At 36.9% G+C, this 18634-nt stretch overlaps 1 protein-coding gene across 28 annotated transcripts in view; it reads right to left on the bottom strand.

Moving 5' to 3' along the window:
- Positions 1–18634, bottom strand: part of Tenm3 (teneurin transmembrane protein 3) — a 2554979-nt gene that overhangs the window by 63345 nt on the left and 2473000 nt on the right. For all 28 annotated transcript variants that reach the window (XM_087217023.1, XM_087217025.1, XM_087217024.1 and 25 more), the window contains one exon: positions 421–637. In XM_087217023.1, the coding sequence (XP_087073149.1) occupies positions 421–637 (217 nt within the window). The remainder of the gene's footprint in view (positions 1–420; positions 638–18634) is intronic.

Raw genomic sequence — 18634 nt, 5'->3', positions numbered from 1 at the left:
ACAGCTTATGCAATCTCACTGCCATGCCTTTAGCAGTTCCATTACATTAATTCATAATTTATATTATTTAGTGAGCTCAGCTAAAAAAGTGCACTTCTGTTTTGCCTTTTGGGGTCTTTTCATTGCTTCTTTTGAAACATTTCCAACTGTGCTAAAAAAAAATCAACTAGTTAAATGAAGATTTATTGACTCCTTAATGGAAAGTTCTGTTATGTCTCAGGTATCGAAATTGACAAAATATGTGGACTGTGTCAAAAATGCTTGAAATGCGAAGTTTGGTGAAGAATTTTCAGAAAGATGAAAAACTATATTAAAGAAAAGAAATTTTCCTCAAATACACACTCATCAGCATTTCACACACAGTGCAGAGAACTGTTGGTAGTGCCCTTACACATTTATGTAAAGAAAAGATGCATTAACCTCTTATTGAAAGGACTTTCTCCAGGTATAACATGGGTACTCTCAGATCCAATAAGAAAACTGATTCGATCATAGAAAGATTTGGCAGCTTGCTGAGACGGTGTTTGTAAGTTTTGGCTAATGATATCCTGAGGATCAGGCAATCCACGGCAGTACGGCTGATTTTGGCAGGAACTCTGTAAACAGCAATCAGGATCCATACAATCAATGAGTCCATCTGTAGAGAGAAGAGTAAACCAGTGAGAGAATTCTCCTTTATATGCCATGATGTAGAATAAATTTGGTTTGATTGATTGCTTCATATCAAATGATTCTCCACTCACTAACTGATAGTAATTTGTATGAGGCATACTTTTTGAAACTAGATGAAATATAATACTTGCATCTGTTCTCACAGAGTGTAAATATTTGGATTGGAGGTTGTTGAAAATAATCATATATTGTTTACTCTTAGTAAGAAATTTTTAAAATATTGATTAGTAAAACCTAGTAGAATGAAAGAATATGGGTTAGGTGCAAATATATTCAAAGCTTCATTATTTTAGAGAAAATGCACTAGGAGTTAACAGCGGGTATGGTAAGTAATTAGGGACCCACACTGGGTAACTATCTAAATTTAGAAAAGGGTCAGAATATGAAATTTAGGAAAGAGAAATAAATACAAGTCAATATAAAATGGATGAGATTGGCCAACCATCTTTCAAAGAAATAGCTGTCCTACAGAAGGGAGAATATATTTCTGATGAAATTAAAGCATTTCCCAAATTTTAAATAGGAACCTGAGCTCCTTGTATGCCTCCCCTAAAATGTAGGTATTAATTAAAAAATGTGACAAGTATAAATTAGCCATAATGTTATTGGTGATTATAGGAAATGGATCATGAAAAACTGAACTGCAGTATTGGTGACTTAAAAAGAGTAATAGAATTTGATAGTGCTTCTCCAGGAGCTATAAAAGGAACTATATTCAATTTCCCACATAGGTAGTTGTACAATGCATGATGACAGACATTTTCATCAACAATGGGCTGCATATAAGTCAATGGTCCCATAAGATTGTAATGGAGCTGCAAAACTACTGCCCAGACCACAGTCACTGTAATGTTACAGTACAACGCATGACTCACATGTTTGTGGTGACACTGGTGTAGGCAAACCTATGTCATTGCCAATCATAAAAGTGCAACCTATATAATTATGTATAGTACACTATAATTAATAATGGTAGATGCTTGTTATAGGTTTATATATTCACTATTCAACATCTTTTATAATTACTTTAGACTGAATTAATCTACTTATATAAAGAAAAGGTGCACCTTAATTCAGAATACTATATTATATTGGCAGCAGCCTCCTGCATTCCGTGTTTACTATCTCTCTTGATTTTTTTATTAAATTCTTTTATTGGTACATTGTAGGTATACAACACAATTACATTGCTCATTGGGAATTGTACCTTTACATGATGCATCTTGGTTCTTATTTTTTCCCCATTTCTAGCCCTCCCTTCACCCCCTCCACCCTTCCCTATTTACAAAGACTTTATTTCCATTTTTTCCATTTCTCAGCATTTTTCCTTTCCCCTGCCCCTCCCACTACCCCTACCCTTTTGGACCTTTTCTTCCTATTTTGCATTATTGATTATTCATTCTAATAATTGGTACATTTTAGGTATACAATATAATGACATTCATCATTGGAAATTTGCACCTTTACATAGTCTCTCTTGGTTCTTATTTTTCACCCTTGCCCAGCCCTCCCTTCAACCCCTCCAGTCCTCCCTATTTACAAAGATTTTGTTCCTATTTTTCCATTTTCTCATATTAATCCCATTCCCTTCTATCCTTTCCCCTAGCCCTCCAACTTCCTTCCCCTTTGCCCCTTTTCTTCCTATTTCACATTACCTAGTATACATTTAGTCCTTAGTTACACTTTCAGTTTCTCACACCAGAGAAACTATTCAGTATTTGTACATGTGTGTCCTATTTATTTCACTTAAGAGTATCTCCTCAATGTGCATCCGATACTTAGCTATAAATGTCTCTAATTTCTCATTTTTTATGGCTGAGTACTACTCCATTTTATTAAAAAACCACATTTTCTTTATCCAGTCTCCAGTTCATGGGCATTTGGGCTGTTTCCAAGTTTTAGCTATCACAAACTGTGCTGCTATGAACATGGGTGCACATATATCACTGTGGTATGATTCTTTTAATTCTTTGGGGAAGATCCCCAGCAGTGGAATAGAGGGGTTAAATGGGACTTCGAGTCCTAGTTCTTTGAGCTATCTCCATACTGATTTCCACAGTGCTCGCACCAGTCTACACTCCCACCAGCAGTGGAGCAGGGTTCCTCTTTCCCCACAGCCCCGCCAGCATTTGTTATTGGTTGATTTCATGATAGCAGCCATTCTTTCTGGAGTGAAGTGGAATCTCAGCGTTGTTTTCATTTGCATCTCTTGAATGACCAGTGATGTTGAACATTTTTTCATGTATTTATTTGCTATTTCTACTTCTTTGTGTGAGAAATGTCTGTTCATTTCAGATGCTCATTTTCAGACTAGGTCTTTCAATTTGGGAGGTCTGATCTTTTTAAGTTCTTTATAGATTCGAGACAGTAGACCTTTATCTGAGGAAGAGCAGGTGAATTTTTTCCCACATCATGGGTTGTCTCTTCACACTGCTGGTGGTTTCTCTTGCTGTGCAGAAGCCTTTTAATAAGAAGAGATCCCACTTGTTGATTGTTTGTGCTAGTTCACGGGCAACTGAGGTTTTGTTCATAAAATCTTTTCCTACACTGATGTCTTCAAGGGTTCTATCTAACCTCTGTTTCAACTGGTTCAGAGTTTCTATTTTAATATTTAGATCTTTAATCCATTTTGATTTTAGTTTAGTACATGGTGAGAGATATAGGTCTAGTTTTAATCTTTGGCAAATTGAAGCTCAACTTTTCCAGCACCATTTATTAAAGAGGCTATCTTTCCTCCAGTGAGGGTGTTTGGCTCCTTTATCGAAGATGAGATGGCTGAGGGTGTCTGGCGTTGTTTCTGCATCTTCTAATCTATTCCACTGGTCCTCAGGTCTTTTTCTTTGCCAGTACCATGCTGTTTTGATCACAGTAGCTTTGTAGTATAGTTGCAGGCTGGGGATTGTGATACCCCCTGCCATGTCTCTGTTACCTAGAATTGCTTTTGCTATTCTGGGTCTCTTCTTGTTCCAAATGAATTTTTGGATTGTTTTCTCAAGGTCCATGAAGTATGCTGCTGGGACCTCAATTGGAATTGCATTAAATCTATATAGCAGTTTGGGAAGTATGGTAATTTTCACTATATTAATCCTTCCTACCCAGGAGCAGGGGATGTTTGTCCATTTTCTGATATCATCTTCAATCTCTTTTTTCAGAATGCCATAGTTTTCAGAGAAGAGGTCTTTGATTTCTTTCATTAGGTTGATTCCTAGGTATTTCAGTTTTTTGGATGCTATTGTGAAAGGAATTATTTGCCCTATTTCTCTCTCAGTGAGTCTGTCATTGGTGTAGAGGAAAGCTATTGATTTTTGTGTGTTGACCTTGTAACCAGCTACTTGACTAAATTTGGTTATTGAGTCTAGAAGACTTTCGGTGGAGTTCTTGGGGTCTTCTATATAGAGTATCATGTCATCTGCAAATAATGACAATTTGACTTCTTCATTAACTATCTTTATTCCTTTTATTTCTTTCTCTTGTCTAATTGCCGTGGCTAATGTTTCCAGAACTATATTGAACAAGAGTGGTGATAGTGGACAACCTTGTCTTGTTCCTAATTTTAGTGTGAAGGATTTCAGTTTTTGACCATTGAGTATGATATTGGCTGCTGGTTTTTCATAGATGGCTTCTATCAGTTATTATTTATTATTTATTATTATTTAATAAATAATATTATTTATTATTAATTATCTATTCCAAGTTTTTGTAGAGTTTTTATCATAAATGCATGTTGGATTTTGTCAAATGCTTTTTCTGCATCTATGGAGATAATCATATGGTTTTGTCCTTGGCTCTATTGAAATAGTGTATTACATTGATTGATTTGCATATGTTGAACCATCCCTGCATCCCTGGGATGAATCCCACTTGATCAGGGTGTATGACCTTCTTGATGATCTTCTGCATTCTGTTTGCCATTATCTTATTAAGGATTTTTGCATCTATGTTCATTAGTGAGATTGGCCTATAATTCTCCTTTTTTGTTGGGTCTTTCTCTGCTTTGGGGATCAAGGTGGTGCTTGCTTCCAGGAATGAATTTGGGAGTATTGCTTCCCTTTCAATTTCATTGAAGAGTTTAAACAGTAGTGGCAGCAGTTCCTCTCTAAATGTCTTGTAGAATTCAGCAGTGAAGCCATCATGGCCTGGGCTTTTCTTAGTTGATAAGTTTTTAATTACATTTTCAATTTCATTGGTTGATATTGGGTTGTTCAGAATTTTTAGGTCTTCTTCATTCAACTTTGGTAATTCATATGTATCTAGGAATCTGTCCATTTCTTCTGTGTTGTCCATCTTACTGGTGTATAGGTTCTGGAAGTAGGTATTGATGATCCTCTGGATTTCTGCTGGGTCTGTTGTAATTTCACCCTTTTCATTCCTAATTGCATGGATTTGGGCCTTTTCTTTCCTTTTTCTGACAAGGTTGGCTAAGGGTTTATCAATTTTGTTGATTCTTTCAAAGAACCAACTCTTGGCTTCATTGATTTTTTGTATTGTTCTCTTAGTCTCCATTGCATTGATTTCTCCTCTGATCTTTATCATTTCCTCCCTTGTATGAGCTCTGGGATTGTCCTGTTCTTTTTTTTCTAGAAGCTTGAGGTTCAGCATCAGGTTGTTTAATTGGGCTCGTTCTGTTTTCCTAATATGCGTATTCACTGCTATGACCTTCCCTAGTAAGACTGCTTTCATTGTGTCCCATAGATTTCGATATGTTGTACTGTCATTGTCATTTAATTGAAGGAACTGTCTGATTTCTTCTTTAATTTCCTCTGTGACCCATTGGTTATTCAGAAGTGTGTTGTTCAATTTCCATGCGTTTATGAAGTTTTTTGAGTTTCTTTTGCTATGGATCTTCAATTTCATCGCACTGTGGTCTGATAATATACAGGGGATAACTTCAATTACTTTGCACTTAAAAACATGTTCTATGTGTGAGTATGTGGTCTATTTGGAGAATGACCCATGTGCAGCAAGAAGAATGTGTATTCTGATTTTGTGGGGTGGAAGACTCTGTAAACATCTGTTAAGTTCATTTGTTCAAGAGTTCGATTGAGTTCTAGTATTTCATTACTTATTTTTTGTCTAGTTGATCTATCTATTTGTGACAGTGGGGTGTTGAGGTCCCCCACTACAATTGTATTAGTGTATATATGACTTTTCATGTCCATTAGTATTTGTTTTATATAGTTGGGCACGCTAGTGTTTGGTACATAGGTATTTATGATTGTCATCTCTTCCTCTTGGATTCTTCCCTTTACAAGGATGTAGTGTCCTTCTTTTTCTCTCTTAATCAGTGTTGGTTTGAAATCTACTTGATCTGCAAAGAGGATAGCTACTCCTGCTTTTCTTCAGGTTCCCGTTGCATGGAGTATTGTTTTCCACCCTTTAACTTTCAGTCTATGAGTTTCCTTTAGAATTAGTGTGTTTCTTGTATGCAGCATATTGTTGGATTTTGCTTCTTGACCCATTCTGCCAGTCTATTTCTTTTGATTGGTGAATTGAGACCATTAACATTGATGGTTATAACTGAAATGTATTGACTTGTCATTGCCATGAGTTTTTCTTTTTGTTGGGTTCTCCCCCTTTACATTTAATTTCTTGTCATACCAGATGGGTTCATTCTGCTTTGCTTCCTGGGGCTGTGATCTTCAATGTCTGTTCCTAGGATATTGTGTAAAATTCTTTGGAGTGCTGGTTTGGTATTCACCAAGTTCCTAAGGTGCTCTTTGTCATGAAAGTATCTTATTTCTCCATCCATTTTGAAAGATAGTTTTGCAGGGTACATCAATCTGGGTTGGAGGTTGTTTTCTTTTAGGCTTGGAATATGTCACTCCAAGCTCTTCTTGCCTTGATGGTTTGTGTTGAGAAGTCTGCTGTGATTCTGATGGGCTTTCCTTTGTATGTGATTTGTTTCTTTTCTCTATCTGCTTGTAGAACTTTGTTGTTCTGTTGAGTTTCTGGAATCTTAACAATTATATGCCTATGTGTAGATTTTTTTTGGTCAAGGCTATTTGGAGTCCTATATGCCTCACTTATCTGTATATCAAGCTCTTTTCCCCTGCTTGGGAAGTTTTCTGCCATTATTTCTGTGCAGAGATTTTTTTATGTCATCTCCACTCTCTCCTGTTTCTTCATTGCCTCCAATCAGTCTTATGTTATTCTTCTTTGCATCGTCTAGCAGCTGCTGGATTGATTTCTCATGTTCCCTTATAATTTTGAAGCAATTTTTCTTTTCCTGGTCATTAATTGCAATCTTATCTTCCATATCTGAAATTCTGTCCTCACATTGGCTCATTCTGCTGTGTAGACTTTCAACGGAGTTTTTCATCTCCTGGAAATCTATTTGCATCTGTTTTATGGATTCCATTTGTTTCCTATGTTGGGATTCCATCATGTTCCTCAGCTCCTCTCTTGATTTATTAGTCATGTCTTGCACTAGGGGTACAATTTCTCTTGTTATCTGAGAAATTATTTCTGATTTCATTTTTTCCAGATCCCCTTTTGTTGCCAGTTAAGTGGGTCCAGGTGGTTGAGTATCAGAGTGTTCCATGTCATTTCCCTTTGGGGTTGCTGTAGGTGATCTGGAAGTCTGGTTTTGAGACTTATTTATGTGTTTTCTCATTTCAACTGTGGTGGGGGGCTGTTATTGCCTGCATGGATTACCTCCTCTGAGCTGGGTGAGGTGGGATAGGGGCTGGGAGGAGCGGTAGGGATGATGGCCCAAAAGCCCTTTCCTGTGGGCTGGGAGCAGCGGGAGGGATGGTGGCCAGGAAGCCCCTTCCTCTGGACCAGGAATAGTGGGACAGTGGCTCAGAAGCCCCTACCTCTGGGCCAGGAGCAGTGGGACTCAGTACCGTGGTCTGGTGGTCTGGTGTCCTCTGCATCTTTGTAGTGTGGAACCAGGTGGCTGTACAGAGGAGCCAGGGTGGGGGTCCAGTGGATTGTTGCCAGGGCAAGTGCTGATTCTGTGTGACTCGGGACCTCGGTAGGGCTTGTGCAGACCTGCCTGTCTGCATTGGGCTGATTCGGCATCTCCTGTCTTGATTTTATCAAGTGGTTATTCTGAGTGACCTATACCATCTAAGTTTGTGTAAGACACTATGATGTTCCCACAGTCACGAAATCACCTAGTGACACAGTTCTTAGACTGCATCCCCATCACTAAGTCATGTGTGGCTGTATTTAGTTTGAAACATCACTAATCCACTAGTGGATAGTGTGTCAGGTTATAACAGTGTGATGGCATTGTCCTTTAAGGCTATTATTCGCTGACCAGTTGAATATATACATTTTGATCTGCTTGGTAATTACATTTCTCAGTATAGATTAACAAAGATACTAGTTTCTGAAGACTTTAATCACTCTGGGGAGAATTTAAATGAGAGTTTTAAAATCTTCAAACTTATGTATCAGGTCTTAGTGTGACCCCATTATGGTAAGCTCAACTGAAAATGTCATTATGTCGTATTTACAGAAAATTTTTTTAACATGATTTTTGTTTTTAAAAAGCCATAGCCTTTTTTGGGTTAGGCCACTTTTTTTGTACTGGGGGTGAATGTAGGTCCTTTGCACTGAGCTATATCCCCAGCCTGCTTTTTATTTTGAGACAAGATCTTGCTAGGTTTCCCAGGCTGGGCTTCAACTTTCAATCCTCCTGTCTCAGTCTTCCAGACTGCTGGGATTACGGTTGTGCACCACCACACTTGTCTTAGGCCACTGTTATTAAGAGACTATTAGCTTGCTCCTTCACTATCTGATGGTGAATTGAGATGAAGAAAAACAGGCTGCTGGATTAAACTGTCAGTCTAGAAAGTAGGTGAACAACAAAACAAGTAAGGTTAGAAACAAGAGAGGAGGTCTGGTAACTGTCCACAAGTCATTTTGCCCACCTGTAGGAGAATGTAGTAAACAGTTGTGTTCCAACATGCATGGGAGTTTTTATTTCAGTATTTACCCCTCCCCAACTTGCAACCTATAGAAATATTCCCTTTCACACTTGGTTCAGAAGTGTACAGGTAACCTAATGTGTAGCCATGGTGCTTTTCAGGAACTCTCTGCCTCTGCCATCCCTGCCCTCACTGGGCTCAGGCTGTGAAGCTGTGAGGCTGGGGTTGCTGCAGCCTTCTTGCTACCACTGTAGAACCTGTCCGGGAATCAAGCCATCCCAGAAAAAGCAGAGCCAGGAGGCTGAGAAAAAACAATAGGTCATCCTTGGGTTTTCCCAGCAAGCTGCACTTGATCTTCTGGGCTTTCCAGTTATAGAGGCAAAGGTACTTGTTATGACTTTTGTCTAGATATCCCCCCAAGGCCTCATGTGGTCATAAGCTTTTTAGAGGTGGCTTGATCTAGAGCATGTGATGCTGGAATTGATTCATGATGCAATGCTAGACTCAAGGGCACTATGATTAAGGGTGTGAGTGCTACCTGCCCTAAGTAGTCTGAGTAAGATAAAAGGGGCAGAAAGAAGCTGTTAAATTCCCTTGTTTCTTTTGCTATTGTGCACACCATGTTGTTTCTCCTCCGTGATGCCTGTTTGCCATCAACTCTGCCTTGGAGCCAGCCGATTGACTGAAACCTCTACAAATTGTGAACCAAATAAACCCTTTCTCCTTTAACTTGGGTATCAGGTATTTTGTCTCAGTAACAAGAAAAGTAACTAAGATGGTACTTCTTTTTGGTTAAGCCTGTTTTGGTTGAATTTTCTGACACTTAAAAACTAGAAAAAACCCTAGTCCTTAGCTAGAGACAGGAACTAAAAATCTCTTCATTATTTTCTTATATTTAGGGGGTTTAATAAGTAAATACTTGAATAACATTTAAAATGGTGGACTCTTTATATAATAATATTTTAATCTTTTGTTACCACAATTTCTTTATTCAGGAAAACATGAATCCAAATTTCTAATATGAACTAATACATTTTTTTCCATATCATAGCTTACATTCTAATGTAGTTGTCTTATGTTACTAAAATGATGGGTTGTTAATTATTTGAAGCCACATACTTATTCTTTTGACAAAAATCTAAAATCATTTGTAGGAAAGTCAAATGAAAGTGACTTTTAAAATTTCATATAAGCTTATCAAGATATTACTCCTCAGGCAAAAGTCTATGAAGATGAAAAATTTGTAAATACGTCTCAATATTGCTAATGAACGAAAAATGAAACTATGCTATTGCCTTATTTTTCATGAGAATATATTATAATACATTGTGTTATTAAAACATTGTGTTTTTCTCCATTTCTCCCGGACTAGAAGCATAGTTATTAAGATTCAGGTTTCTAAAGTAGTAGACTACTGATCTATTGCCCCAATATCATTTACAGTCTCAAAAAATTTTTAAAAACTTACAAACCTTAAAAAACAAAACAAAACAAAACAAAAAAACCCCAAAACTTCCAAACCTTTCAGTAGTTATTTACAATTACATTGAAGTTTTTTGAGGAATTTTTAATATAGGCTTACGATATATTTCACTTAGTAGTTCTTACTCAGTGGATTTAGAATGGGTGTGTATGCTTGGGAGAGTAATTTAAGACAAATTTCTTGCAGGTTTTCCCCTGACATTCATTCTTTTTTTTTGGTACCAGAGATCAAACTCAAGACCTTGTGCTTGTGAGGCAGGTGGCTGACACTCATTCTTTAACATATACAGAAACCAGTCAAAAGGGAAAGTACCTCCAAATATTGTATTAACCTGGAAAATTAGGGGTTAATCATTCCCTACCCTCTCCTCCTTCCCTACAATACTACTCCCAGTGTCTTCCCTTAGGCAATGTATGGTACAGTTGCCAAACAGGAATGCTCAAATTTACTCATTCATCTTTGTTAGTTTATAAAAAGCAAATGTACATCTGGCATGTAGTCTGTAGGTCATAAAGCTGCATGAGATTGACACCTTCTGGACTAATCAGTTGGAAATGCATTTTTACAAACCTCTCTGCTAACATCAATCAGAGAAAGAATCTCATTTTCAACAGCCAAGATGCAGGGACATAGTTTGTTATTTTCCTGCAGAGTTTATCAGTAACTTGCCCAAGCAAGTGACGGATGGTTATGAATCTGGCTTCCTATAACTTTAGAAAACATTTTTCATTCTTTGTCTGTGCTCATACAGTAGATAGGGCTATCTAGTACAACTAAGTTGATTACCCACTTGCCCAAATGTATAGTATAGTAAAATTGTCTTCCTGGAATAGCCTCTCAAAATCACTGAGATTCCATTTAAGTCTCAGGAATATTATGCTGGCTTACATTTATACTGGCATAGAAGCCATGTGTAATATCATTAATCATAAAAAAAAATAAAAAGATTCAGAAATGTTCAAAACCCACTAAATAACAGCTTCAATTAGTAGTTAAGGGCCTTTCTTCAGTTTAGGCTTTGCAATATAAGTATATGTAAAGCTGATAATATAGTTTATGCTACCCTATACTTGATCCTTAATATTTTTCTAGTCATCTATTCTGTCCATATTTTTAAACATATTATTGTCTTCTGTAAGACATGTTTATGGTCTTTAACAGTGATTGGCAAACTTATTTTCTAAAGGGCCAAATAGTTGGTATTTTAGGCTTTGCGAGGCATATAATTTCTATTGGCAACTCTTCAACTCTGCCTTTATAGTGCTAAAGGAGCTTTAGACAGCATGTAAATGAATGCATGTGATTATGTTCCAATAAAACTTTATTTATAAAAGCTGGTTTTGGCCCAGGGCCAACCCCTAGTCTTTCTTTAAAGTTTCTACCTTATTCCATTTGTATTAGTCTTTATGTCATTCTTGATGAATTTTCTGTAAAATTTAAATACACATTTGGTCAGGTTATTAAAACTGATTCTAAGTCTTTTCTTGGGTTATCTTCTACGTTGGCTTTGCTCTGGTTGTCAAAACTCTCACTTTCTTCTTTCAAGGTATTTTAATATATTTTCAAAACTTTGATTTACTGATCAAATAAAAATCCAGGTGCTTTCTGTTAGTGAATTTCCTTTTTTTACTGAAGTTAATTAATGTGTACCACCCTTGAGTATGGTATTTGGAAGGCCCCACACCCCATCAAGTTCCAGGTTAGAGTTAGAAATTCTGATGCAGTATTTTATTTGTGGCCTTCAGAATTTTAACAGTGTGTAGGTATACTTTTCATTATTCTTTGCAGTCATCATTCTGTAATATGCATGGAGTTCATGTGCTAGTGAACTGGGATCATGTTTGGTCTTGGTATATTCTTGGTATCACATTCTTTTGGTGGCTTTAGTCTCCATGTTTACATCATTTTAATGCTAATGACTTCAGGTTGATCATACTAATTACAAATTCAAAATGTTACACAGGCATTTAAAACTTAACACAATGAAACCACAACATCTATGACTTCCTGCAAACATTTTGCTTCTTCTGTATTTTCCTATTTCAATGCCCAGATCTACCATTCACTCATCTCATTTCTACATCCCAGTAGAAACCTGAAGGTCATCCCTGACTTCTCTCCTCCCTTCTTCTCTGTACCTAGTCCATCTCCAGCTCTAGTTCCTTCTTTTCTTCACCTCAAATATTTTTTTGAATCAGTCTATTGCTTTCCATTTCTCAGAAACTACCTTCAAGCCACCTTGATCCTTTTTTGACAAGATCTCAACAATAGCTTGGCCTCCTAGATTCCAGCCTTGCCCAACAATCTGTTCTCTGTACTTTGGCCAGAGTAATCTTTATAGAAATCAAATTTGGTTACTTCTCTAGCTAAAATGCTCCCTTTACTTGGTCTCCAGTGTCTTCTGATTAAATCAGAACTCCCTACCATTGCTTATGAGACCTTTCTGATGACTATTCTCTGCCTGGAGATCTCTAACTTTCTCTCTTACTCCCTACTATCATCCTCAGTTTAAGTACCCAGTTCAGACAGTTCCCTCATTAAGCTCCTTGAGGCTAATCTAGTTTATGGCTGAATCTTCATCATCTAGAACACTTCTTGGCTCCAAGTGGGCATTTCACACATATGTAGAACAAAAAAAAGCAATGAATAAATTTCTGGAAACTGTGAGATCTAAACGGGTGAAAACAGTTCCCTAGAAGCATATTAGAAATCCTTTCTGGGCCGGGGATTTAGCTCAGTGGTTCTGGCGCCTGCCTTGCAAGCACAAGGTCCTGAGTTCGATCCCCAGTACCAAACACTATATTATCCTCAAATTTTTGCCTCTTTTTTACTCCAATAGGTACTTTAAAATGTGCTTCATTAATTAGACATTAAGCATCCACAGAATTATAAAAAGCACTGAAAGACATACTATGTACATAATATGCATTATCTTACAAAAACCTTTGCTAAGAAAACACATAACCCACACTTAATGAATGGAAAGGTAGCCACCAGGAAAGTTTACCTCATATCAATCTAAAAAAGTTCTGCATGGCTGTGCGTGGTGGCACAAGTCTGTAATCCCAGCACTCAGGAGGCTGAGGCAAGAGGATCACCATGAGTTCAAGGCTAGCCTGAATTACATAGTGAGACTCTGTCTCAAAAAAAAAGTTCTGCATGATGAAAAACACCATGATTACAAAGTTAAAAGATAAGTGAAAATCTGAGATAAAATATCTACAACACACCTAAAAAAAGAACATATAAAGGAGTCCTAAGAATTAAAGAGAAAGTTTCAAAACAACTCAATAGAAAAAACTGGGTCAGAGAAATAAATAAACAATTAGCAAAAAAGCAAGCAAAAAAAAAAATACAAGCCACTGAGAAACAAATGTAAAGATCATCAACCTAGGGTTGGAAAGATAACTCAGGAGTACAATACTTGCCTAACACGCCCAAGTCCCTAGGTTTGATCCCTAACACAGCAGAAAAAAAATTCCATAAATCTAACTAGTAATTAGGGGAATGCAAATTGAAACAATAAAAATAGATAATTTTCACTCATAGAAAAAAATTCATATTTTAAATTTTGAACAATTTTATGTACAATGATTATATGAAGACTATGAACATGGGAACAAAAAATACTTTCATAATGATGAAATGTATGTGGTTGAAACCTACTTGCAAGGTAATCTGGCAGTAGCTATAAAAATGAAAAATTCAGATACCCCTGTCTCCAGAAATTTTACTCCTAAAAATCTGTCCTAAAGAAATATTTGTTCACTTACACAAAGACTTATATGAAGATAGACACATAAAAATTCACTGCATGTTTGTTTATGTTTCTAGGAGTTAAAAAAATTAGAAACAACTACATTATTATTAATGTAGTAGTAATAAATTAGTTAGTACATCTTTGTTTTTATTATGAAGAATGAGACAAGGCCTATATATGTATTGGTATGAAAAAATCTGAAGGTATATTATTTGGAAGAATTAAATTTAGAACAGTACATGTCCATTTAAATTTTAAAACTCAATGAAAGAGTAGAAAATGCTATCAAGTTGTGGCTAGTTCTTTTAACAAAGAAAATGAAGTATTTATGTACTATAATAATGAATAACACTTGTGCCACTGAACTTAGGGTTCTTACCTTGAGGATACATGTAATGAGAGGCCTGAGTGTAGAGAGACGCTGTGCAATACTCATTTCTACATTCTAAAGCTGAAGGTACAGCAAATGCGTGTAAAATACAGGGGAGATTTTTAGCTTTTCTCTGTGTGGTTCCGATTTTCCTCTCCTGAAATTCCTTGGGTCTTACCAGGAAGTTACTGGAATTTTGGCTTCTGAGACCATAAGCTAGATTTCTTTTTCCCAGAAGGTAAAAGTGCTGTAAAAATTCTGTGGATGGCAAAAGGATTCAGAGTATCCTGTCTTTTTTTCTTAAACTAGGACCCAATAGTCTTCCAAACTAATAGTAATTTTCTCCCAAATAATTATCAGGATAATATATTTTAATGATCTGAGACTCTGAGTGCCACTCTATGTTCTGATAGGATCTATATTCTTTTGGGGGAAGTACTTATGATCTTTTATAGTTTTTAAAAAAACATTTCTCCCTCTCTTCCTAGTGCTATTACCTGTCATATATTTAATTTTTATTTTTAAATTCAGTTTGGGAAAACACAATAGTTACAGTAGTCTCATTTTCCTGTTAGACTATTTTTTCATCTAATTCCTAATTTTCATTGGGTAACCTCCAAATTTATACTATTTCCATTCATTTTGCTGCTTACATGAAAATTTCATCTATTTTAGCGCCTGTTTTTGTTTCACCTCTAACATATTCCTACTTTTTCTTACAGTTTGAACATTTCATTTGTATTTTTTCCTGGCTTATTTAATATTTGTTTATAATTTCTATATTTCTAATTTCTGAATAACTTTGAATTTAAATCTCTACTGTACTCAACCACAGAAGACTTTAAAAAGATGTCTCTTTCAGAGACATCTTTCTGATTACTCCCATAAACTAATAATTCTGAAGGACAAAACTTACAAGTAAGATGTACTATTCCTGATAAGAGTTATGCTTTGGCATTCCACCATTCTTGAACAAAGTTTAGTATGAGTCTTTCAAAGTCTTCTTGTTCCCTCAGCTACCAAATCTCCAGAACAGCACTTAAATCCCATGCCTCATGCCTGTGAGGGAGTTACCCACTGAAGACCAGAAGGGGAAGCAAGATGTCAAAGAGAACCTGGACTAGATCTCCCTTGTAAGAAGAAAGATGGGGGGCCTGGGATTTAGCACAGTACTGTTCTTGCCTGCCTCACAGCGCAAAGTCCTTAGTTCGATTCCCAAGGTACCAAAAAAAAAAGAAAAAAAAAAAAAGAAAAAAGAAAGATAGGAACATGGTAAAAGCTGCTAGATATAATGCATTTTGGAGAAACCATCTTGTTAGTATCTCAATTTTTTAAATAAAAATTTTATTATAAAAATTCTATCTTTATGATAGAATTTTCTTTGGAAAACTGCTGCATTTTGATGCTTGCATAGAGGGACCACCAGTGATTTAAAGTCAAGAAACCCCCTACTGAAGGAGACGCTTAGTGAGAGGCTGTGTAAGAACAATGATGCTTCTAAAAGCATACAGTATAGGGGGAATTAAATAGCTATCTTGTCAATCTTGGGGAAGAAAAGCACGTGAAAGGTTCAGCATTGCTTTTCTTGTTGTCAAGCGAAAAGGCTATAAATTGGAGGGAACAGAGAATGTAGAGAACAGAAAATCCCTCCTGAAGTTAATACTCTATGAGCTACATGAAGTAGTTATTAGAGTATGTTGTGTGATTATACTAAAACTAAATGTTAAGATGCTACTAAGGGCCAATAATATTCTGGGAGTAGAATCTGTTTTGTTGCCTGTTCAGCATCCATATCCTTTTCTTCAGGTGACAGTGCTTTAATTTTTCTTTGGACAGGTAATTTATTTCAGACCATTTAGAGTAAGGCTCAGTCCCAGTCCAAGCACAGAACCATAGAAAAAGGTGTCCTTTTTGTGCTGGTACTGTTACGCTAGTGGAATATAAACCCAGAGCTGGTGGTGGCTGTTCTGGAGGAAGACATGGCTTGAGAATGGTTCCAGTATAGAAAAAAGCTGTCATCAGAAGAATAAACCCAGGTTTGTGTCATCACTGAACACCTGGATGCAGCTGGGTCTGAAATTTTCAGTAATACAAGGTAATTTTATTCAAACGTATAGGATCCCTTGAGTTGAATTTCTCTCATGTCCAACCAGAGTTTTTCCTGTTAAGAATGACTACCCAGAACTTGGAGAATAGAAAAGATTTTCTTGTTGAGGCCAAGTGGAAGTTGAGGTTGAGACAGAGTGGACCCCCATGCAGATGTCTGTCTGAAAAAGGAGCTCATGGAACTAGACCACTGTCTCACACTCCACCCCAGATCATACAGTCCTTAACAGTGAGCCCTCAAAGTTCCCTTTCTTTCACCTTTCTCTGACATTATCAACATCAAAATCACAATGAGTTCTGGGATAGAAACAAGAAATGGCTTAATGTAGTGGGATACTGACTTTATAGGTTTAAATTGGAATAGAACAAGAAATATTTATGAGCCACATCTAGGCATATACTGTTGATCATTTGCTCTGAAAGCTTTCTCAACTAGAACAGGGCAGCAACTAGTTGCTCCCTGAGTATCTACATGTCCCATTTGGATAAGTGATCCACAATTCTTTACTCCAGTGACGATTTGTTTTCAACTTCCACTGTGAGATTTATTTATTCACTATTCCATTGCCTGCCTTTGTTCAAATGATCTGCTGCAAATGGCCTCTGTTTGATACCTGGATCTGGATTTGAAAAGCAGATAAGCTTTGTTACTTCAGAGTGGTGGTCTTAGGGAACATATTGTGGGTAAAAGACTCTCTTTAGTTTTGAAAAGCTGGCCATATAGTGTACATGACACAGTAGCTATTTGAACCTTGCAGAAACGGACAGCAGGTTTACTTCTTGTGAATGCACAGCAGTTAAAGGAGTGGCTAAGGACAAATTGCTCCAATCTGTTTTATTAATAGTCCATTCCCCCCATTCCTAATGAATAATTCTCTTTTAAGGCTACTTTTCCTTAAGCATTTCAGAGAGACAAAGCGGGTAGGAGAATCATTAAGGGCAAAGACAGATACCTGTTTAGTGAGATGCAGAGTTTTGAGGATCTTTAGAATTAGACAATGGCAATGGGGCAAACTTGATTGGAAAAAGGAAAGTCTATTTTGGAGTAGAAGGAAAAGGCCCCTTCTAAGAAGATATTTGAATATTTCCCAACCTGTAGCTACCTTTTCTAAAATTTCTTGATGTGTCTTCTTCACTTCTGGGACTTAGAAGCTGCTTTACAATTGTAAGATTGTGTTGCTCAAACTAAACTATAGCAAAGTTGCTCAAACGAGACTATAGCACATACTTATATCAAGTGTTCAATTTCTGACTAGGTCTCATCAACTTCTTTGTCCTTTTTTCCTCCTTAGTTATTTAATCTGTTAAATCAAGTTACTTAGCTCCTTTCTTGCTAATTTATCATTCTGACATCAAAGTTAGTTTCAATAATGGCCCTGTATCACTACAGTCACTATATGTCCTAGAATTTCAGGTATGATTCCAATTTTAAGCCTTCTGTTTTATCGCCCTAATATCATGAAATCCTTAATTGACATTTATGTGTCTGAATTTGGGATTTGATGTGCAAAATATTATCTCTATGTACATGGCTCATATGTAAGTTCAAAGAACACTTCAGTTTGGGTTACAGGACACATAAGTTACAATCTCAGCACATAATGACACATTGGGAGTTCTTGGAAGATCAATAAAATTAGGTTAGGGACAGGCATGCAAATTATGTGAGATAAGTAGAGAATTCACAGGAGGTCTTCTACCAGCTCAGATTTCCCCTTAGAGAGGAAAGCCTAGAGATAGAGTTTCATGCTAATAATAATAAACAGAGGGGAATGAGGCCAATTCACAGTTGATAAATTTTGAGGATAAGGAAAAAACTCCTTGCTGATAACAATACTAAAGAGTTGATTAGCCCCTAAATTACTCTGCCATGTCTCCACAGACTTGGCCCTGCAGTCTGCATCCCTTTGAGAACATGTGGAACCTCCTTGATGTAATCTCCTTTTAGAAGACAAAATCTGAAATACATGATCAAGGAGAAAGAGTTGCTCTCTTTCTCCCCAAGCAATTGAAAAAAAATGGAGTAGAGGCTCTTTGGGGGAAAGTAACGAGAAAGTTACCATCTGGGCTCTGGGTAGAGGGAGGATTAACGCTGCCATTTCTCTAAGCACGTGGTTAGGAGTAGTCTGGGCAAGAAGGTATTATTAGCAGGCAAAAGCTGTGAGGGTTAGAGACAATTCTGAATCCATTAGGGGCAGAGTGGAAAAAGAGGAGTCAGGGCAGAACCAGTGGCTCAGGTTTCTTGATAGGGAAGATGGTGAACAGTCTGCTAGAAAGTGACGAGGGAGAACTGCAGCTCTTTGTTGGGTAGAAAAGACACAATAGCATTTGGTTGGAGAATGGCTGACGACATGGCTAGGGTGTGT

Source organism: Heterocephalus glaber, unplaced genomic scaffold (genome assembly GCF_053883595.1).
Source record: "Heterocephalus glaber isolate CG9 unplaced genomic scaffold, H.glaber_assembly_v1.0 deba00001461, whole genome shotgun sequence".
Taxonomy (NCBI): domain Eukaryota; kingdom Metazoa; phylum Chordata; class Mammalia; order Rodentia; family Bathyergidae; genus Heterocephalus; species Heterocephalus glaber.
Note: the sequence above shows the minus strand (reverse complement) of the source record. Positions and strands in the feature narration are given on the sequence as shown.